Source organism: Dicentrarchus labrax, unplaced genomic scaffold (assembly GCF_905237075.1).
Source record: "Dicentrarchus labrax unplaced genomic scaffold, dlabrax2021, whole genome shotgun sequence".
Lineage (NCBI taxonomy): Eukaryota > Metazoa > Chordata > Actinopteri > Moronidae > Dicentrarchus > Dicentrarchus labrax.
The window spans coordinates 34,217,011-34,239,330 of NW_026136720.1; the positions used below are offsets into that span (position 1 = coordinate 34,217,011).

A 22,320-nucleotide genomic window follows, 5' to 3' on the forward strand; every position below is an offset into this window, starting at 1 on the left:
AAGTGTTCCAGTGTATTCAGTGTCAGTGTATTGGGAGCTGTTGGACTCACCTGCTCAGGTAGAAGAGGAGCTGCAGCTCTGATTGGTTCATTTCTGTTCTGATGAAACTCACTTTATTCTTTTACTGATGACTCTCTTGTTTCTGTTCAGAGTCTGAGGAGGTCAGGTTGGTGGGAGGAGACAGTCGCTGTGCAGGAACACTGGAGCTGAAACATAATGGAGACTGGAGACCAGTGGAGGGCTCAGGCTGGACCCTGAAGGAAGCAAATGTTGTCTGTAGAAATCTGGACTGTGGTTCTGCTGTTTCTATAGGAGAGAGAAAGGAGTCTTCAGACAGACCTGTGTGGTTGATCACCTCTGACTGTGTTAACTATGGATCTTCTCTGAGGGACTGTGCATCATCATATTCCTCTTCCTCCATCCTGAATCTCACCTGTTCAGGTAAGCCCATCAGTGACATCATCAATGTCATAATTAATGACAGTAATGTACCCATGTTGAGAGACACACACACACACACACACACACACACACACACACACACACACACCTGTAGTGATCCCAGTTCACCTCCTGGGCTCTGCCGAGGTCTCTTGAGCAAGGCACTGAAGCCCTAACTGCTTGGAGCAGCGACTGTGTGGCAGCCTCATCACTCTGACATCTGTCCACTAATGCATGTGTCCAGGTCCTGTGTGTGCATCAGTGGCTGCTGACTCAAACATTGTGGAGGACAGGAGGAAAACCAACCCACAGCATCGTGTTATTTTACACTAGTTGGCAGATTATCTCTACTTTCTTCTGTTCAATAACAATGAAACAGTAAATCAATGGCTTCCAAGAGTTCTTAAAAACAACATCATTGTATTCACTGCTGTTGTTTCCAGATGAACCCTACAGGCCTAATGAAGCTCAGTGTAAGTTCAATCAGGAAGACCTTCTCATTATGCCTCATTCATTCACAATTCTCTCCCTCTCTTTTCTAATCAGCCATGGCCGTTTACTCTTTCAGTTAATCCAATCAGATTTAGCCACAATCTCCTCCAGCCAATCATGTTGCTGCTGTTAAACTTTAAATCTGGTCTTTTCTCTGCTGCTTTCAGCTGTCATTTCTGTGCAAATGTGATTTGGATTCTTCAGCTCAATTCATATTCAATGTTAAGATAACGACGGAGAGAGGCTGATCAAACCACTACTGCACCACATCAAGTCTATATTTTAGCAGTGGGCCCAGTCATGGTCCTGTGTCGGTATGTTTTGTTGCCTTAAACCTTCCATCGTGTATCAATGCCAGTATACCACCAACAAACAAATCACAGCAATATGTTTTCACTTCTGAAATTTTCACCGTGCATCAATACCAGTAGCCTACAAAACCAAATCAACACAGTCAGGTACAAGCTGTCCTCACATACCGATCAGTTCCCAGAAAATTCCTCAATGTCTCCAATCAGCGTCCCTCGTCGCTGCCAAGCCTACATGCAGCTGGCCTCTGTGTTCAGCAGGGCTTCACAGGGCGCTCATCACCTTTCGTCTCTGTTGCAACAGCTCTCTGGTCTAATGAGGTACTGCTGGAGCAACATGGCATTCTGTACCTTTATGTGGCAAAACCACTTAAATTCAATGTTTTTTAGCCTTTATTTATTCAGGGAAGGTTCACTGAGAGGAAGCCACTGTTACACATTCATACTTGGAAGCTGCCCAGTACAAGCACAGCCACTGAGCAGCTGTACAGCAGTGTTTTGGGTTAAGGGTCTTGCTCAAGGGCACATCAGTGGTGGTATTGAGGGAGGGGCAAGTGCTGCTTCTTCACTTTCCCCACCCGCCTTTAGGCCACCACTTTACAATTATTCACCAAAATGTATTTAAAGAAATAACAATTAGTTTACATCTTTTAACACTTTCAGTACCTTTTCATGCCACAGCAGACTGCGGGGGGAAAAACAGGTTGCACTACACAACTCTGCAGGGGCTCCATAAGGGAGGGCTACGGCATCAAATAAAGTTAAATAAATACAGAAAAACAAGTCCCCAACGTGGAATACAAAGAATGAGAAAATACATTGACAATAAAACAGTGATAATACTTAATAAAATACAGTTGTGAGTAATGGTAATGGCTACTGGAAGCATTCCACTCTGCTACACTGACAATCAGCTACGGGATTAAATGAACAAAATCACTCAAATAGATCCACTGTGAACTTGCCAATACACGCTGAAACGTCCTTGTGGCAAAATTAAAAAAGTTGAATGGAAGTGCTGTCCTAGTTCTTTGGTTCATGAAATTATTCCCAGGCCACACAGACCAATAATTGAATGGAAATTTACTAGTAGTCTATTTTATTTCAGTCAGCCCAACTCTCTATTTAAATCAAGATTTTGTGATCACTGATTTGCTGAAACATTTTCCTCTACCTTAAGCTTGTTACAATTATGTTCCCCTTTCTGTCAGCCATGATTTTGTACCTTTAAAATTAAACAAAGGTCCACATTTATCACCTTAAGGACCTTTTTCGTGCCTTAGACGGGACTTTTGTAACAAATGTACCTTTGGGTACAGAAATGATTCCCCTATTTCTCTGTGTGCAGGACCTCGACCCAACAAACTCACTGTTTTCAGTTTGGTTGTCGGATCCTAACTTTTGTTTGCGATCTCTGACTTTAATTTCTGTTTAGTTGTCAGACGTTAAGTTCTGTTTTCCATTTTATTTAAGTTAGTGTTGTTCGGTCTTATGACCTTTTATTAGGTTCCACATGCTACACCTATGGTCTCCCTGACCTCATGCAACAAATCTGCATTTTCAGTTTGTCACTGCTGACTTTAATCAGGGAGCCAGCAACCGCTGGAGGTCCCTATTGTAATTGCTCGATGTCCCTATTATTAGGGATCTCAAAAAGTCATGGAAATTTGCACAAAATAAAACGTAGCGGAAATACCGATATGACATTGTCCCCGTGCACGGGCGCCGCCAAACGGCTAAGCCACACCCCCCCGAATCAGCCCCCAAGACACGTAAGGCCGACATGTACGAAAATTGGTACGCATGTGTATGATGATAAAAGAAACAGAAAAGTCTCAAGGACCCATACCTCAAACCCAACAGGAAGTCGGCCATTTTGGATTTTGTGGCCATTTTTGCGATTTGCACACGTTGTATTTGAACGAACTCCTCCTAGGGAATTTATCGGACCGACTTCAGATTTGGACACAGCCATCTGAACACATTCACTATTAAAAGTTGTGCTATTTACGTTATTCCGTTAAACTTTGTGGATGTGCCCGTGGCGTCCCGTGGCGTGCAATTTCGATCCTTCGCCATAAAAGAGGGATTCGTAATAACTTCTGCGTACATGATCCGACTGCAACGAAACTTCACATGTTTGATAAAAGTCCCGCCCTGAACACGGCTATGTGATAATATTCAGTAATAGTCAGAGCGCCATCTAGTGGCAACAGGAAGTATCACGTTTTATACTTTCATGTTCTACTCCTAGCAGGATGATCAGATCCAGCTGAAATTTACTTATAAAATGCAAAACACATTGTTGATGATGTGATGACTGCGGTGAAGGGGCGTGTCTGTGGCGTGGCGGCAAATTTTGATGTACCGCCACAAAACACGAATTTGCTCTAACTTAAGTGTACATTGTCCAATCGGCTCCAAACTTCACTTGTCTGATAAGAGTCCCGCCCTGAACACATAGTGATAGCGCCACCTAGTGGCAACAGGAAGTAAGTGCTGCAGGGCGATTTTGAGCTGATTTACGTGACATTTTCGTGTTGTGGTCCGCGCTTGTTACGACGGCACGTGACGTGGCCGCAGCGCACCCCAGCAGCACGTGACACGGTCGCAGCACGCCCCGACGAGCGCCGGGTGCGAGATCCCATCCAACGCTGCTTGCAGCTTTAATTATTTTTAGAGCCTTTGGCTGCGTTTTTGCCCTCCTGAACATATACCAAAAGTACATTTTTTTTGTCAGGCCTGGCGAAAAATGTTATGTTCTACGCGTCACTTTCAGGTTGGCCACTAGGTGGCGCTACCATCATAAAAAATGCATTTAGGCTAATAACTTTTGCATAGTTTGTCGCACATTCAAAAACCTTATATCCACGCGTTCGGTGAATGGAGCTGAATCTCCCCACATAAGCCCCGCCCACTTTCGCCTACTTTTCTTTTTTGCTAGAGCGTAAAATGTCCAAAAACTACTTTTTGGTGATCTTCCTACACACTTTGTCCGATTCGCACAACATTTTTCACGTAGCACCTGGGGACCGCCCTAGTAAAAAAGTAGTCTAAAGAATTTTGATATTTCAAAAACTAAAGACGTTATAAATTTAAGACTTCCTGTAAATTTTTTGTCAAAAAAGGAAGTGGACCATTTCTCCACATTGGCATCTCTGATTGACACCAAACTTGGGTCCATAGTTCCCCATGTCTTCCTTAGGCATCGTGCACAATTTCAGGCCATCACCACTAGGTGGCGCTCTCTAAAATGAAGTTTATATCTCTGCAAGAGTGATTAAAATGAAACTTGGTAGGATGGTTGCCCATGTCTCCCTGAGGCTCACTAATAAATGTGTCAACAATCCACCACTAGGTGGCGTTCTGGTGGCAGGGTAAATCACTGTGCGGAGACCGTAATAGTTATGAGTATGAAATTCACAGGGCACGTGTAGAGTGGTGCCTGTAGCTCACATACCAAAAATCATGTTTGTCGTGTTTGTAGCGCCCCCTACAGGATAAGAGAAATTCAGCCCTGGCGCCACGTTTCACCGTTATGTATGAAACTCGGTAGGCACGCATAACATGCTGAGACGTACAAAAAAGCCTCTTGGACCCATACACCAATCCCCACAGAAAGTCAGCCATTTTGATTTTCACTTTCGGCGAACTTTTCGCGTTGTATTTGAACGAACTCCTCCTAGGGAATTTATCGGATCTACTTCAGATTTAATCAGCACAATCTAAAGACATTCATGATTAAAAGTTGTGCTATTTACGACATCCCGTCAAACGGCGTGCCCATGGCGTTGAATTTCGACCATTCACCATAAACAGATAGTACTCAACTTCAGTGTACAATGTCTAATCTCGACTAAAGGTCACATGTTCTGTAACAGTCCCACCCTGAACACATCCTCACAACTTCAGTGTACATTATCTGATCTCAACGAATCTTCACGTTTGATAAGAGTCCCGCTCTGAACATGTCTACATGACTATATTCAGATATAGTGATAGTGCCACCTACTGGCAACAGGAAGTACGCCCCGAGTTGCGTGGAGTGCGAGGTCCCGCCCAACGCTTTAATTTCTACTTGGCATTATGATATTTTATATTTCTGTTTGGTCCTATGAACTTTCCATTATGTTACATACTGATCTTAATCATTATTTCATATAATTGACCTCATTTTCTTCTAGTATCAAGCTCACATTTCCTCTGTGAAAACACTCCTTTACATTTGGCGGCTTGTTGTAATTTAGTCTGATGTCATTTGCCACGTCATGATCAAAACAACCAAAGCAGAGAGGAACCTTAATTCATGAATGATAATTGTTTGTTTGGTCATTATCTATTTCAACCAGTTACTCTTTTTATAGTTTTATTTCCCTCTTTCCTCTCAACAACCTGCCCTGCCTCTACGGACCAGCATCCCCTAGTGAACGTGTGTGTGTTTAAGGCCAATGTGTGTAATGTTAAAATAACATTATATTATGTTGTTTGATGACATCTTTTTATTTGTGTCTGGTGTCTTTTCTCTCTCTCTATTTTATCTTCTATTATCTGTCCAGACTCTGTCAGGCTGGTGGATGGGACTAGTCTGTGCTCAGGCAGACTGGAGGTGAAGTCTGACCAGTCTAACCAGTGGTGGTCCTCAGTGTGTGAAGATGACTTTGACCAGCAGGATGCAGAGGTGGTCTGTAGGGAGCTCGGCTGTGGGGCTCCTTCAGTCCTCCAGGGGGCGCTCTATGGAGAAGTGGAGGCTCCAATGTGGACCAAAGAGTTCCAGTGTGGAGGCCATGAGTCTGCTCTCCTGGACTGTAGAAGCTCAGGCTCAGCTAGAAACACCTGCTCACCTGGAAAAGCTGTTGGACTCACCTGCTCAGGTAGAAGAGGAGCTGCAGCTCTGATTGGTTCATTTCTGTTCTGATGAAACTCACTTTATTCTTTTACTGATGACTCTCTTGTTTCTGTTCAGAGTCTGGTCAGGTTGGTGGGAGGAGACAGTCGCTGTGCAGGAACACTGGAGCTGAAACAGGGAGACTGGAGACCAGTGGTGGGCTTAGGCTGGACCCTGAAGGAAGCAAATGTTGTCTGTAGAAATCTGGACTGTGGTTCTGCTGTTTCTGTAGTAGAGAGAAAGGAGTCTTCAGACAGACCTGTGTGGTGGATCAACTCTGACTGTGTTCAGTCTGGATCTTCTCTGAGGGACTGTGCATTACCAGTTTCCTCTTACACCATCCTGAATCTCATTTGTTCATGTAAGCCCATCAGTGACATCATCTTACATCACTTATGAAATGAACATGACATCCTGAAGTCATCACATCATCAATGCGACCTTTCATCATCTCATCTCATTTACAGACCTGCTGGTTCGGCCCAACATCTCTGTGTCCTCCTCCACGTACGGGGTCTCTGAGGCCCAGCAGCAGGAGTTTCGGGTGCTCAGGGGCTCCACCTTCACCATCAACTGCTCCATCCAGCCACAGTACCCAGGAGGCTCCTTCCAGCTCACCTTCACCTCCTCCAACACAACGCACAACTACACCCAGCCAGCTGTCAATCACTCTGCCCACTTCCTGTTTCCTGCTGCAGAGCCCGCCCACCAAGGAAACTACAGCTGTGTTTATCACGTCTATGTTTTCTCTCATAACTTCTCCTCTGAGAGCCGTCTGCTCTCTCTCACTGTCTCAGGTAAGCTGAAGCAGAGAAACTGTCTCACTGACTGTTTACATGCAGCTTTGGAAAGATGATCAGCTGACAACAGAGACTACTGTCATTGTGTTACACATGTCATATAGTGTCCAAACTTATATAAGTGTGTAAATGTCAACAGCAAACAACATACTGTAGGACAGATCATGTTTGGTTACTGACTGAGGTATTTCACTGTTCACCATATTTACAGAGTAAACACAATTTGCTGTGATTTAATTGCAATAAACGGATCAAAAAGATGCTGAAATAACTACATAAGCTCAAGTTATTTAGTCGGGTCTGTCTGCAAGACCACAAGCAAATAACTTTTGAAATGTTTGTTTTCTGAATGGAGTTTGGTTGATCGGGGCTATGCTAACTTAGTTTGGAGAACAATGCAGACAGGATGTGTGGTCAGATAACAGTTCACTGAACAGATTCTGGGAGAAAACACCTTGTGATGTGATGACTGTCCATGTGTTTGATCAGATCCATCAGTTCATCATCACTTCATCAGAGTGGTCCTCCTGCTGCTGACTCTGCTGTTGGTGAACACTGCCCTCTGTTGCTGCTGTAAGGTACTGACACTGTCTGTTGTTTAGAGGACTGACTGAAATGAAGCACTCTGTCTGTTTATTGAACTGAAGAGGGGACTCATGCTGTCGTGTCTCTCCAGGCCTGCAGGGGGCAGAAGCCGGGCAGACAGGAGAACATTGAGCTGGATGATTATAACCTGGGTGTTCCTGCAGCTGGAGGAGGGCCGACTGAAGAGGAAGGAGCTCAGGGAGCAGAGTAGGTCCTCCAAGGAGCTCCTCTCACATCCACATGGATTTCACAGCTGACACACAGCCATCAGCTCAGTCAAGGATTTTACATTTTTATCCTCATGTTGGCTGGAATTATTATATCACATTATATTTTTATTACTCTGAGCATGAAAAGACCAAAACCAACCCTGTTTGTTCCTATTGAAGACGTAACTCTTTAAAAACACCTCACAAATATTGAAAGCAGAGATACTGAGCTCTCGGGCTGTAAAGATTTACACATTCAGAAATCAGTTTTAACGTTACAGATTCGACGACATCGGTACGCGGACCCCTGGATCGATCTGAATGTACCATGAACCGGTCGATGGTCCGATTCTAAAGTTATGAAGACCCAGGCTGGTCGGGGATTTGGGAGTCATTTTGGAACAATGTTGGCCCAGTGATGTTATCTATTCAGTTAAAATCAAAGTGAAACACTGTCATATATCCTCTGAATCTGGTGTTACAATACTCGATCACATTTGGTGACGTTTGAACAACTGAATCCTGAGATAAGAGCAGAAACCTGTTCAGGACCACCTGCTGTTGGATCTGTAGATCTGGACCACATCCAGGGTTGGTGGAACAAATCTGCTGCGATTGGGAGAATCTGTTTAAAAAGATTACAGTGAATTAACAAAGTCATGTAGTTAGAGAACAGAGAACAATATTAAAGGTCAGAGGCTGTTTGACACCACTTTCATCCTGTTAATGAGATATCAACTTTATAACTTTACTTTAGCGCTCCCTTGTGGTTGACATGGGTTTTTATTTATCTTGTGAGCAAGATTTCGTCCTCCAGGACTTTGAAAATGTCATATTTGTATCGTAGATGGTTCGACAGCAGGACCACATTCAGCTCAAATCTGGGGAAAATAATCAGAATAATTCAAATGAGAGAAAAAGTGAGTTGTTAAAACTTATTTGATCTTTAAATCAAGAATTTTCATCATTTTTATACAGTAATTAAGAATCTTACTTCATTTTGTTTCAGGATTTTACTTATTTTCAGAAAGGTTTTGGTTATTTTTTTAACATTAAGGATTTTTGCTAATTTTAGTAATCATGGATTTTGCTTATTTGAACTATTCAGTATTTTGATTCTTTTAGTAATTCAGGATTTTTATTTTTTTACAATTAAGGATTTTGTATATTTCACAAGTTTAATTTTTTACAGGATTTTGCTTATTTTGTACCAGTGTTACTTAATTGTGTGATTAAGAATTTTGCTTACATTTATAATTAAAGATTTTTGCTCATTTTTTACAGTTACAGATTTGCTTATTTCTTACCAGTTCATCTTGATTCTATGTTGTATGAATTTAACCAACTTTTGTAGATAATGATTTTTCTTACTTTTGTAATTACAGATTTTGTTTATTTTGTATGAATTTTACTAAATGTTGTGATCAGGGATTTTGTTTATTTGGTACAAATGTAGTTTAAAGGTCCAGAGTGAAACATTGAGGAGGATCTATTGTCACAAATGGAATATAATATTCATCGGTATGTTTTCATCAGTGTTTAATCACCTGAAAATAAGAATCGTTGTACTTTTGTTACCTTAGAACGAGACGTTTTTATCTACAGAGGGAGCGGGTCCTCTTCTGGCGGAGTCCGCCATGTTCCTACGGTAGCCCAGAACGGACAAACCAAACACTGACTCTAGATAGGAGAGTTTGCATTTTTCCCAGCCAACGTAGGTTCCCCTACACACTTGGAAGGCGAGCTGTATTCAGTTGGTTGCATTCTCCAACTTCACCATTAGATGTCACTAAATCCCTTCACACTGGACCTTTAAGGATTTTGCTCATTTCATAAGAGTTTTACTGTGATTAAAGCTCGGGTAGATAACGTTAGACAAAGATCCACGTGAAAACATAAATCCCACCTGTTCCCTTCAGGCCTCCCTCCAAAACCACTCCCTGAAAACACATGAACACATAGTGGCCGACTGCTGCATCATTAACAATCATTTCATTCAGACTGAATCCAATCACTGGCTGAGCTCATTACAGCAGCCACAGAGACCAGATTGTCTCTCAGAGCATTTTATTGATTCATTGTTGTCGGGATGTAAAAAGAATTTCAACAAATACAACAAAAAGATTCTTCTGAAATACCTACCCTAGCTTTAAGGATGTTGGTTAGTTTTACAATTAAGAATTTTACTTATTTTGTGTGAATTTTGTTTGTGTTTGTTTATTTTACTTATTTCAGATCAATTTTGTTAACGTTCTTAATTAAGGATTTTGCGTATTTTTGCCTATTTTGTATGGAGGCCCTTAGGGGGACATGGGTTTAGTTTTGTGTCCCTGTGATAAATATTTGGAGTGTAAAAAAGCTCCTTAAAGTAAAACCCAAGGGTCATCGTTGTTTGGGAAATGGCAAACCAAAGCTACGGAGAGTTTCACAGAGTCAAATATAAAGACATTACGTCAAAGTTCAAGTACTTTTTCCACCGAGAATATCTCCCTTTCACCAACAGTCCTCTTCGGCTGTCTTTCACTGATTTGAAAACCATGACTAGAACCAAGCACTGACGTAATGTCTCAGCTATGAGCCTCTCCATTGCTTTGGTTTGCTGCTTCCAGAAGTTATTTTTTTAACAAATATTTCTCTATGCAAAAGTATTTTTTTCTCCCCCATGTCCCTTAAGGGCCGCCGTAATTTTGTAACTAAGGATTTTGCTTATTTCATACAGATTTTGCTTAACCCCTCGTGACTAACGACTCAATACAGAAATGGCTGAATCTCAAAAACTATAAGGAGTTATATCAAATACTTGGTACCATTGGATTCAACTTCAGTTAAAGCTGCAGTCCTTGTACGTCGGGGAGTGCCGCGGTCGCATTATGAGCCAGTATATCACACGTAAATCAGATGAAGATTACTGTACAAAGCTTACTTCCTATTTCCAGTAGGTGGCACTGTGACTATGACTGAATATTGGCAAGTAAATGTTTTCAGGCCAAGACATCAAACACAAGAGGCTTTTTTGTACGTTTGGTCGTGATACATGTGCGTACAGATTTTCATGCATTCTGGTAACACGTGCCGTGGGGGGCTGCAGTTTAACGGGTGCTGTGGAGCCATTATATGAGATGGAATGACACGTACATTTTCACTAACGCCAACTTTTGTGCCACATTTCATAATTTCAGTTAAGACAAATAATAATTCCCTCAGCGGTCGCTGCTCGGGCCCCAATAATATGTACTTTGATCTAGAGCCAATCTGATATTTAACAAATGTTTTACTTATTCTTGTGATTTTTCAAAATAAAATGACCTTTGTCTACCTATTGGGCAAAATTAATGTGTGAAATCAAACATTTGAATTTTTCTGTGTGCAGCCACATGTCTCCACAGTTTCCACAGAAGATTTTGTGTTTCCACCTCGAACAGAAAGAATTTTGTGGAGCTTTTCCTTAAAATATAGTCATTAGTCGTTAGTTGATTACGGATTCAGGTTATTTCATAGATGACTGTAATGCAGGGGTCTCAAACTCACACTGTCTTGGGGCCACTGTTGGTATTGTTATCTCCGGGTCAACGTTCAAGTAAGAAAGTGTAATATTCTGAAACTGTTTCCATTACTACAAACAATGCAAACAGCAGTTTCTATACAGTTTTATATCATTCTTGTTGTTTGCAGTCAAATGAGCTTTTCCATTATTTTGCACTAACAAAATATATTTTTAAATAGAATTGTGTTTTTATTGTAATTGTATATGAAGGGGTAGTTTAAATTGATGTGAAATAACCAGAAAAAAAAAAAAAATTAAACTGATTATCTTATTGGTCAGATTATATTAAAGGTTTGACATCATGTCTGGGGCCAGAGGGAGGGGGTGGAGGGCCAGAAATGGGCCCCGGGCCGGCAGTTTGAGACCCCTGCTGTAATGAATGTATCACCATCATCTACTATGTTAAAAAACATTAAAGCAGTTTAATAAACTTTTGCTTATTTCATATGAATTGTGCTCATTTTTATTGGATGAAGAAAATAAAAGCAGGTTAATAAAGTATGAAACTGTGAATGAGCTGATTTTAAGTGCTTCACTAGAATTTCTTGTGTTTTTTCTGTTAGTTGGGAAAATGTTTGGTTTCTTTGTATTCGAGCGCTTTGCATTCACCAGAGAAGAAAACTTAAAAGCCTCGGTTATGACTCACTAGCTCGTTATTACCACACAGCCATTATTAGTCGGGACAAATTCTGCTTATTCTACAGCATTTTCTACCATTCTTGGAAACAACAGTAGTTCCATGTGCGTCAAGCACTGTGCAACCTAACAGCATATCTTAATAAAAGAAGGACGTTAACTAGGGGGGTAACGATTCGATTCGTATCACGATTCGTGGTTGCCAATACGATTATTATTATATATTTAGAACGATGCGATCCGAAACGATTCAGTGACTTGAAATCGATTCAGTAACTTTTTAGCCAAAAATTCAACCAGTGTGACTGAAATAAATACTGGATACTGGACAGTGCAGGTGAAGTTTCATAGATTCCTGTTGTTTCTTGTAAGGGAATCATATCTTTGCAGATAAACTCGGCAATTGTTGTCGTGATGTTTTGAGAAAAAACACATCCATATAAAGTCTGACGTGCTTAAATCCAACGTGTTATTTCCTGGTAGGGTGGCCATTTCCTTCACATCAAAAAGGACACTTTGCATACACGGAAGCAGATATTTGTTTGGTATGATCCGGTTTTAAATTGTAATGTTTTTCCACCAGATTACATAAAGGTACATACACATACCACATAGCTAATAATAAATATACAAGATACAGCTCATGACAACGTGCCCTTCCAATTCAGATGACATAGTTCTAATAAACATCATACAGAAATGGTTCTTAATGTTTTTATCTGGATAGATAAAGGGTAAAAAAAATACAGCACCTTCTGTTTCAGATGTATAGGCTTTGTCTATACAGTCCTCAAGGTTGCTTCACAAAGGCTGGTTGAGGCTGGTTGAGGCCGGCCACAGAAAGCTACTTTTTGTCACAAACCCGTGTTCTTTTGCCCATTCTGGGTTAAAGGAGGTCTTTCGCTTCGGCATTTTCAGAATTTCAGTCCAACAGCCGCGTTAGCTAATGGTACTTCTCTGTCACTGAGAGCTTGATTGACAGCCTGGTGGTAGCAACTGTGCATGAGCACCTGTTGTGGTGAATTAACACATGGCTCATTGAATATTAAAATAAGCCATGTGTTGATAGGTCACTACACGAAAATGTAACCAATATAATTACTTATTTTGACAGCCTAAACCCGGACAAATGGCCACCCTATTTCCTAGTATCGATACAATCGATTGATTACCTTTTAAAACGATGTTAGATCGATATATGTCGTCCGGAAGGCCAACTTGCCGAGCACAGATCGATGTAGCTGGATCATAAGAATATAAATCGATGTAGTAGATGAATCATTACACCCCTAACGTTAACATAACTTGAATTCAACCCAACTCAAAACTCAATTGTTGAATAACTCAACTGGTTTAAGGGAACTTTTTGTGCAGTATTTCAAGTATTGGTCACATAATTCCAGTTTGTTCCACTGACTCATTTTCTTTAAGTTGACTTTATATAAAACAAAAATGTAGTATACCTTAGTATTTTTACAGTTTTGTAATTTGACCATTTGGAGAATCAATTCATTGTAGATTTTGTATTGTACATCAGCTGTTTGGAGAGTTGCTGCATATGAGTGTAATATACTTACTAGTTTTAATGGAATTGGTACAGTTAACCTCATTTACCTAAGTTATCTTCACAATAAATACTTGAGTCAAATCAAATATTGTTAATGCTTAAATTGTTTGAGTTAATAGACTTAAATGATTAAAGGCAGTCGGTGTCCTCAAACAGTTTGAGTTGAACTAACTCATTATGTTTTACAGTGAGACTAAATATAATATGATAAGAAAAACTCTTTCCAGCCAAACAGTTCGACCCGTGTTGAATATTTCTTCAGATTTTCTGCTCAGGCGAGCCCAGAGAACACTTCCACCAAAGGAAATTCAAAGTTTTAGTTGTGGGCACAAATGTGTTAATGATTCATGAGTGCACTCTGGATGTATTAACACTTTACAAACACTAGATGGCGGCAGTGTCCAAGAGTTGAGCAATAAGAGACACTTTAATTTATCTTCCTCATTTAAACTTTGACATTATTTCTTTTTTAAAACACAGATTTCTTGTCTTTCTTTAGAGTAACTGTAGTTAATACTCTAAACTAATGACTGCACCATCCTAAAAGAGGAGTGAAGAAAGCAGAGTGAGATAAGGACGGAGGTTTTTATGGACACACTCTCTCTGCATGAATGTTCAAGGAATAATAGATAGATATGTCAGAAATATATCACCATCAATTATCAGCTGCTTAAAAAGTCAACAGTAAAAACATGTTTTATCTGCAATAAAATGATATTTGGTCTAAAATGTTGCCTATAATTTACATTATTCTACTTTTACCCGGAGCTGTGGGTCCCTGTGGACCCCTCATTTCTCCCTCTCTCATGTATTATTTAGGGATTAGTTTGGTCAACAAACTAACCTGAAGTCCAAAAACAGTAAAGTGCAGAGTAATGTGTATGAATATAAAGGGGTAGATATGAATATGCTGTATAGAGTATGAACATGTGCAGCAGCACGTAAACACAACATAAACTGAACTAATAAACCTTAAACTAGATTTGAACTCTTTAAACAGGAGCTCAAAGATGATGTAATAACACAGGAGTCCCCTCAGGGCCTCTCAGTTCACTATATTGTGCACACACTGTTCACTAACACATATGCAGTTCATCCAATTACCACAGACTAATTGCCACATAGTAAACCCGGAGCCTTCGGAGCCCCTGAAGGTCTGAGGACCCAGTTGGTGATTCAGCTCCTATTTTACTTGATCCACAAATGTGACTTTTAAAGGACTTTAGTTCCACTGTAGAAAAGTTTTTAAGGACTCAAGAAGTTAAAAAGAAACTTTACAGTACATCAGCACCAAAGTCTTTTCACAATAAACTCCCCCACAACAATGTGAGGAGCAGATTTCCAACTCAGTCCCTCCATCCAGTGCACCTCGTGGTGGCGCGCCTTGCTGCGGGGATTTACTCTCGTTACTGTAATTGAGTCGTTTTTTGAGTAATTTTTAAAATCAGTCATTATACTTTTACTTAAGTACATATTGTTGGAAGTAATTTACTTCACTACATTTTAAATAGCTTCCGTTACAAAGTAAAAATAAATAGATGAACTTGCACTGCGTCTGCGTGCCAGTAACGGTCCATCTGATTGGCTCTGGACAACTGCAGCGCCAGAAGGTCAGAAAGGTCGAGACATTGGTGCCACAGAGGAGCTAGCTAAAAGATGATGGAGACGGATGGAGACAAGTGTATCGATGGAGAAGAGTAGAATTTGGGAGAACGTGAGGCCAATCCCTGGCCATACTTAAAGGACTTCTTTGAGTTCAAGTCTGCGAATGACAACAATTTCATCATGCAATGTAAACTTTGTATCCTGAAAGAGACGCAGCTATCCACCTACAAAAACTCTGCTTCCAACCTGCACAAGCATGTACAGATAACATAACCTCACGTGAAGCTAAATAACGTTACATGCAATTCATCATGGATTCATGCAATTAATAACTTTACTCAATCATGGTATGCTAACGTCAGTGTTAGCAGCCAGCTTTATAGTGCTAGTTAACATTAGCTAACTTGGTAGTAAGCTTCATTTTAAACAATCAGATTTGACTCATTCCTTAATGTCACACAAAATGATGCTAATATTGCTATGATATGTGTTGAAAATTGCTTATGAGTGTATTAACACATTGAAAAAGTTATTAAGTTTTGGCCAATAAAAACTCTTCTAGTGTTGTTCTAATATTGGGTCTCTTTAAAATGAAATGAAAGAGTATGGTCTAGACCTGCTCTATGTGTAAAGTGCCTTGAGATGACTGTTGTTGTGATTTGGCGCTCTATAAATAAAGATTGATTGATTGATTGATATATTGGTGAATGTTTTTCATTCAGTAATCTTATATGCAGGATAAAAGCAGCTGATCTGGGACCACACTTAAAGTCTGCCAGTGACCCATCCATGATATAGTCTACTCTTTCTACTATCACACTGAAAGCTATGAATGAATGTATTAATATAAAGAATATTTGAACCGTATGTTTAATGAAAACATGGTATTGATGATTTATGATGATGTTAGTTTTTTGTTCACAGAGGAAACATCCATCAAAGATGAAAGTCTACACTGACCTCGTGGCAGCACGGAAGCGGACCCTGCCACCAGAAAAAACCCCAAGCAAGCAAAAATATCTGACTTGGTGGCAGTGGGTGGAACTGAACGTGTGCCACAAGCAAAAGTTGACAAGGTTCTGATTAACTTCATTTCTTCACCTCACACACAGTTTGGAGAAGAGGAGTCTCCACTTCTTCAGCATAGAAGCAAAGCAGTGTACTGCTGTGCACAGGGCCAGCAGCAAAACATGTTTGCCACCTTTAAGAAGGCTTAGTGCAATATCATACCTGCAACAAAATAATGAGCCTGTCTACATGAGTGTCTATGTGAAGCATCACATTGAGCACATGACAGAGGATGAGATGGAGCACGTCGGCCACTTTCTTCTCATCACTGAAAGTCAAAAGGCACAAGTGAGCTAGATGGGTTCCTTGCCTGTGTGTCAGACAAAATGGACCTACTGAACTCTTTTCCTCTCATCAAAAAGCTCTCTCTCAAACTCAACACTGGCCTGCCTGCTTCTGCTGCTTGTGAGCGCCTCTTCAGCTGTGCTGGACTGCCGTTCACTGCAAACCCAGCTAGAATGAACTCTACTAACTTTGAAAACCAGCTCCTGCTCAAACTAAACAGCAAGTTCATTGAGTAATTAAAATGAGGAACTGAAGCAGAGCAGGAGGAGAAAGAAACGGAGTAAAAAGTGCTTCGAACAATCCGTCAAAAATCCTAGAAGAAGAAAGAATTGACTTTTACTTTGAGATGGTTCCTCCAGAGATCTGTGATCTTTAGACTTGAGGTTCGACTGAGTGTTTCTGGAGTGTTTTCCAGATGTTTTCCAGATGTTTCTGTTGGTTATCAGTGAAAAGACACAGAGCTGACGACTTTCACTTCAACTGAGTTTTGTTAACATTTATTTCCATATGTGGGATAATCTTGTTCAGCTTTTATGTCTTGATGAGCTAAAGACAGTTTCCTGTTGATTTTCTGTTCTTATACAGTGAGATGTGAATGAAAGCTCAGGCATGAATAAAGTCAGGATTATTTTGTAATATTTGGATTGATCTGTGCAGTCAGGTGCGTCGGTGCAACTTGAAAACAATGATACTATTTCTGATTATTATTTCTGACCCACCTGATGGTGCCGAGTCCTGAAAACCAGTTCCTGTTCAAACTAAATAGCAAGTTCTAAGTAACTAAGTAACTTTCACTCTGAGTACATTTTAAATGAGCTACTTTTTACTTTTACTTGAGTAGATTTTTTTGGTACTCTTTCCACCCCTGCCAGTTTCACCATAAATCAGTCACATAGTTGGTGGTGTGTGCCTTAGTGCCGTAAAGCGTTACACACTCGTTCCGACCCGCAGACCAAAGTTCCACAGTGCAAGAACAGGAGTACAGAGGAAGCATCACCCTGTTACAGTCAGTGTAACATCAGCATGATTCTGAAGCTGATTGTGAGGAGGAAAAGTTACATAATGGGCTTTAAGTCAATAATAATAATAATAATAATAATAATAATAATAATAATAATGCTGTATTATTATCAGGCACTTGTGTTAAAGACTCTAACTGTGTCTGTTTTATAACTACTGTGACAGAGTCAGTCAGATATTATCCAGTAAAGCTCCACCTCTTCCTGTACGCAGACAGACACTGAGGACAGCACATGTGAGACATCAGAGCAGACAGCAGACAGACGGGCAGAGAGATGCTCTACCTGGACATGGATCACCTGTTGGTGCTGTTGCTGTTGCTGTGGAGCTCAGGTAGGACTCTGCTTTAAAGATGGTGAAATATTTGTGTTGGATGTTGGAGTAACATACGAAGGCTTCATTAGAAAAACAGATATCTCCATTTTGATTCTTGTGAGTGCAATCCAGGGATTATCAATCAAACTGCTGTTGGTTGATTCATTTCAAGAATGGCTTTAATCTGTTGTTGCAAATGAACTCTTCACACACACACACACACACACACACACACACACACACACACACACACACACACACACACATCATATCAATGCAAAGTAAGACAAAAAGGAAAACACTGTAAGATTGTACACAGTAAAGTTTTAATGTTTTAATTCTATTTTTAGTCAGTTATTATTATTTTCTTCAGCAACATAAATACTAGTAACAGAGTATTTGTACACTGTGGTATTAGTACTTTTACTGCAGTAAAAGATGTGAGTACTTCTTCCATCACTGCTCAACAGGAGAAAACTGATAAAGTGCAACAACTTAATGTTTCCTCAGAGTCACTTTTCCTCAGGTTTTCCTCTAATCGAAGCTTTCTGACTCTGCAGGGGTCAAAGGTCAACTTCACTAAATCATCATAACTAATAAAAAAAAGCCAAATATTCAGACGGACAAGCAAACTGCTCACATGTGGTTTGGATCACCATAGCAACACACAGGAAGAGTGACGGCTCATTCTGCTCAGAAAGACCATAGATATTGATCTGCTGATTGGCAGCCAGATAGAGCGATCGGTTCCTGTACGCAGTTAAACAGTGGGTGGGACTATTAGCCTACATACAGAAAATAACATTAATAGAATTATAATCATGATGGTATTTTTAAATAATGTTTTACCAATCATAGAGACTTAATAGGCTTCTTTCTTTGACAGATTGAGTGTTTTCTTGTCTCTGACGCTCACTGCGTCGGCTTAGCAACAGTTGTCATGCAGTATTATTACACAGACGCACTCAACATGAGGAAGTTACACTCTGCTAGGATTTCACAACTTCACATAGATACACATCTTCTTCATGAGCACAAGAGCATTTAATACAACAGTCTCCATCCCAGAGCAGTGAGAGATTGGATGCTGCAGAACGGAGGGAACCTAAAACAACACACTGTGTTTTGTTCATTATTTTGTTCTTCCAAAACTCTCCCAGTGACTTTCCACACTTTTTATATTCAACTAAACAAAAAGTCACAATCCAAGTTTGCCATGTAGTTTTGCATTTGTAAGGATGGGACGCACTGATTTTATTTCTGTTATTTATTGCTTTTTATTTTCTATACGAACTGACGTGTCTATGACCTCCCCACACACACAATATCAAAGTTAGACAAAAAGGAAAACATTGTAAAATTGTTCACAGTAAAGTTTGAATCCATCAGATTTCCATCAAATCAAAACCAGTTTTTGATTCTATTTTTAGTCATTTTTCCCTGCAACATCCAATAATAATAATAATAATAATAATAATGACACTGTATTATTATCAGGCACTTGTGTTAAAGACTCTAACTGTGTCTGTTTTATAACTACTGTGACAGAGTCAGTCAGATATACTCCAGTAAAGCTCCACCTCTTCCTGTACGCAGACAGACACTGAGGACAGCACATGTGAGACATCAGAGCAGACAGCAGACAGACGGGCGAGAGAGAGAGAGAGAGAGAGACAGACAGACAGACAGACAGACAGACAGACAGAGAGAGAGAGAGAGAGAGAGAGAGAGACAGACAGACAGACAGACAGACAGGTGCACAGCAACAACAGTATTGGCAATGGCAATCTAGCAGGACCATGGCAGGAGGCTCCACCAGGATCCATGAGAACCTGCGAGACGAGAAAGCACAAGAACTCCGGGGAAGAAGTGAAGTTAGTAACATGCATTAATGGGACATGAATGAGTGCAGAAAGAGAGCGGAAGAGAGGAGCTTAGTGCACCATGGGAAATCCCCCGATAGTCTAGGCCTATAGCAGCATAACTAAGGGATGGTTCAGGACTCACCTGATCCAGCCCTAACTATAAGCTTTATCAAAGAGGAATGTCTTAAGCCTACTCTTGAATGTGGTGAGGGTGTCTGCTTCCCGAACCACAACTGGAAGCTGGTTCCACAGGAGAGGAGCTTGGTAACTGAAGGCTCTGGCTCCTGTTCTACTTTTAGAGACTATAGGAACCACAAGTAGCCCAGCATTCAGAGAACGTAGTGTTCTAGAGGGGTAATAGGGTACTATGAGCTCTTTAAGATATGAAGGGGCCTGACCATGAAGAGCTTTATAGGTGAGGAGGAGGATTTTAAATTCTATTCTACATTTTACAGGGAGCCAGTGCAGAGAATCTTGTACAGGAGAGATGTGATCTCTTTTTCTAGTTCCAGCCTAGAAGTAACAAATGCATGGATTAGTTTTTCTGCATCTGTCTGTGATAGGATGTGTCTAATTTTTCTAATATTACGTAAATGAAAGAAGGCAGTCCTGGAGGTCTGCTTTATGTGGGAGTTAAATGACAAATCCTGATCAAAGATAACTCCAAGATTCCTGACAGTGGTGTTAGAGGCCAAGGTAATGCCGTCTAGAGTGACTATATCTTTAGACAGTGAGTCTCTAAGTCTTTGGGCCAAGTACAAGAATTTCGTTTTTTTCAGAAAATTTCAGCTCATCCAGGATTTTATGTCCTTAAGACATGTTTGTAATTTAGATAATTGATTAATTTCATCGGGCTTGATTGATAGATATAACTGCGTATCATCTGCATAACAGTGAAAGTTAACGGAGTGATTCCGAATAATTTTGCCTAAAGGGAGCATATATATTAAGTAAATAGTATTGGTCCAAGTACAGAACCTTGTGGAACTCCATGACTAACTGTAGTATTTATTGAAGATTCATCGTTAAAATGTACAAACTGCGAAAGATCTGATAAATGTGACTTAAACCAGCTTAGTGCTCAAGTCTCTGTAAAAGAATATTATGGTCAATGGTGTCAAATGCAGCACTAAGATCTCATAATACAAGTACAGAGACAAGTCCATTGTCAGAAGCAATCAGAAGGTCATTATTAACTTTAACCAGAGCTGTCTCTGTGCTGTGATGAACTCTAAATCCTGACTGAAAATCGTCAAATAAACTATTGTTATGTAGAAATTCACACAACTCTTTGGCGACTACTTTCTCCAGAATCTTAGAGAGGAAGGGGAGGTTAGAAATCGGTCTATAGTTGGCTAAAACCCCTGGGTCAAGAGTGGGCTTTTTAAGAAGGGGTTTAATTACAGCTACTTTAAAGGACTGTGGTACATATCCTGATAATAAAGAAAGATTAATCATATCCAGTAAAGAAGTGCCAATTAAGGGTACGACTTCTTTAAGCAGTCTAGTTGGGATCGGGTCCAACGGTTGATGGCTTCGATGTAGAAATTATTGAAGTTAACTGAGTCGAGGGGGCAACCCAGGACAGGGCTGGCCTTCTTAATCAGCTTGACGAGTCTCTTCCTGTCGGCTGCTGAGATGCTGCTGCTCCAGCAGACCACTCCAAAGAAAATGGATGATGCCACAGCAGTATCAAAGAAGGACCTCAGGAGCTCTCCCTGCACTCCAAAGGACCTGAGTTTCCAGGGCAGCTAGAGTCTGCTCTGGACTTTCTTATAAAGTGCGTGAGTGTTATGAGTCCAGTCCAGTTTATTGTTCAGGTGAACACCCAGGTACTTATAAGAGTCCATTCTCTCTATGTCTATACCCAGAGTGTTCACCGGTGTTCAGTGGGCGTGACTGCGCCTGCGGAAATCCACCACCAGCTCCTTGGTTTTCCCTGTGTTGATTTGGAGGCGGTCTGTGATGCAGTGAGTGAGGCTGTCGATATCCTCCCCATGAGGATAACAGAGTTCTTCCCACACAGTTGAGTCAAAACAGTCCTTCAGAGCCTCTTCAGTCTCCTCAGACCATCCTCTCACTGTATGGGTCACAGCTGATTGTCTGTGCATGAGGTGTTCATACACAGGCAGGAGATGAACCAGGTTGTGATCTGATCTCCCCAGGGGAGGGAGGGCAGTTGAATTATATGCCTCCTTGGTGTTGGCATAAAACAGATCCAGTATTTTATTGTCTCTGGTGTGGCAGGTAACGTACTGGGTGAATTTGGGCGTCGAGGAAGGAGTGGACCCATACAAAGAAAGACAACAACTGTGTTGGTGCAATTAATTAAAGTTTTCCTATCAAAATGATCAATAGTAAGTATAACTTAAATGAATTATGAAGTTCTTCGGGCACCACTTTTAATTTAGTTTAGTCTCATGAAATACACAAAACTATTATTATTATTTTGGATTAATAATTAAGTTATTACCTACGACCAAAATGACCATTAACAGCTGGTAAGTTGGAGGATGTGGAGCTCTAACTTTATAAGTATAGCACCATTCATACAGTTTAGTGCAGCTCAAAGTGATTCACAGATGATTGATAGGATGATATTAAGACAGAAAACAAAAACAATGAAATATAGTCAATTTAAAAATAGAACACAACCATAAAAATGCCAGTCAATACAACAAATGTTCTTTTTTCT

The 22,320-nt window shown here is 40.4% G+C and overlaps 3 protein-coding genes across 3 annotated transcripts in view; 1 reads left to right on the top strand and 2 right to left on the bottom strand.

Annotated features, from left to right (window-relative positions):
• LOC127352689 (GTP-binding protein 2) overlaps window positions 1-22,320 on the bottom strand; it is a 123,534-nt gene that overhangs the window by 72,510 nt on the left and 28,704 nt on the right. The gene's annotated exons all lie outside the window — the stretch shown is intronic.
• The window catches only part of LOC127352727 (scavenger receptor cysteine-rich type 1 protein M160-like), a 258,877-nt gene that overhangs the window by 37,797 nt on the left and 198,760 nt on the right, over window positions 1-22,320 (bottom strand). The window lies entirely within an intron of this gene.
• LOC127352687 (scavenger receptor cysteine-rich type 1 protein M130-like) overlaps window positions 1-22,320 on the top strand; it is a 45,912-nt gene that overhangs the window by 5,372 nt on the left and 18,220 nt on the right. Inside the window, exon 3 of the mRNA XM_051381280.1 lies at window positions 151-441. Coding sequence (XP_051237240.1) covers window positions 151-441 — 291 coding nt within the window. The remainder of the gene's footprint in view (window positions 1-150; window positions 442-22,320) is intronic.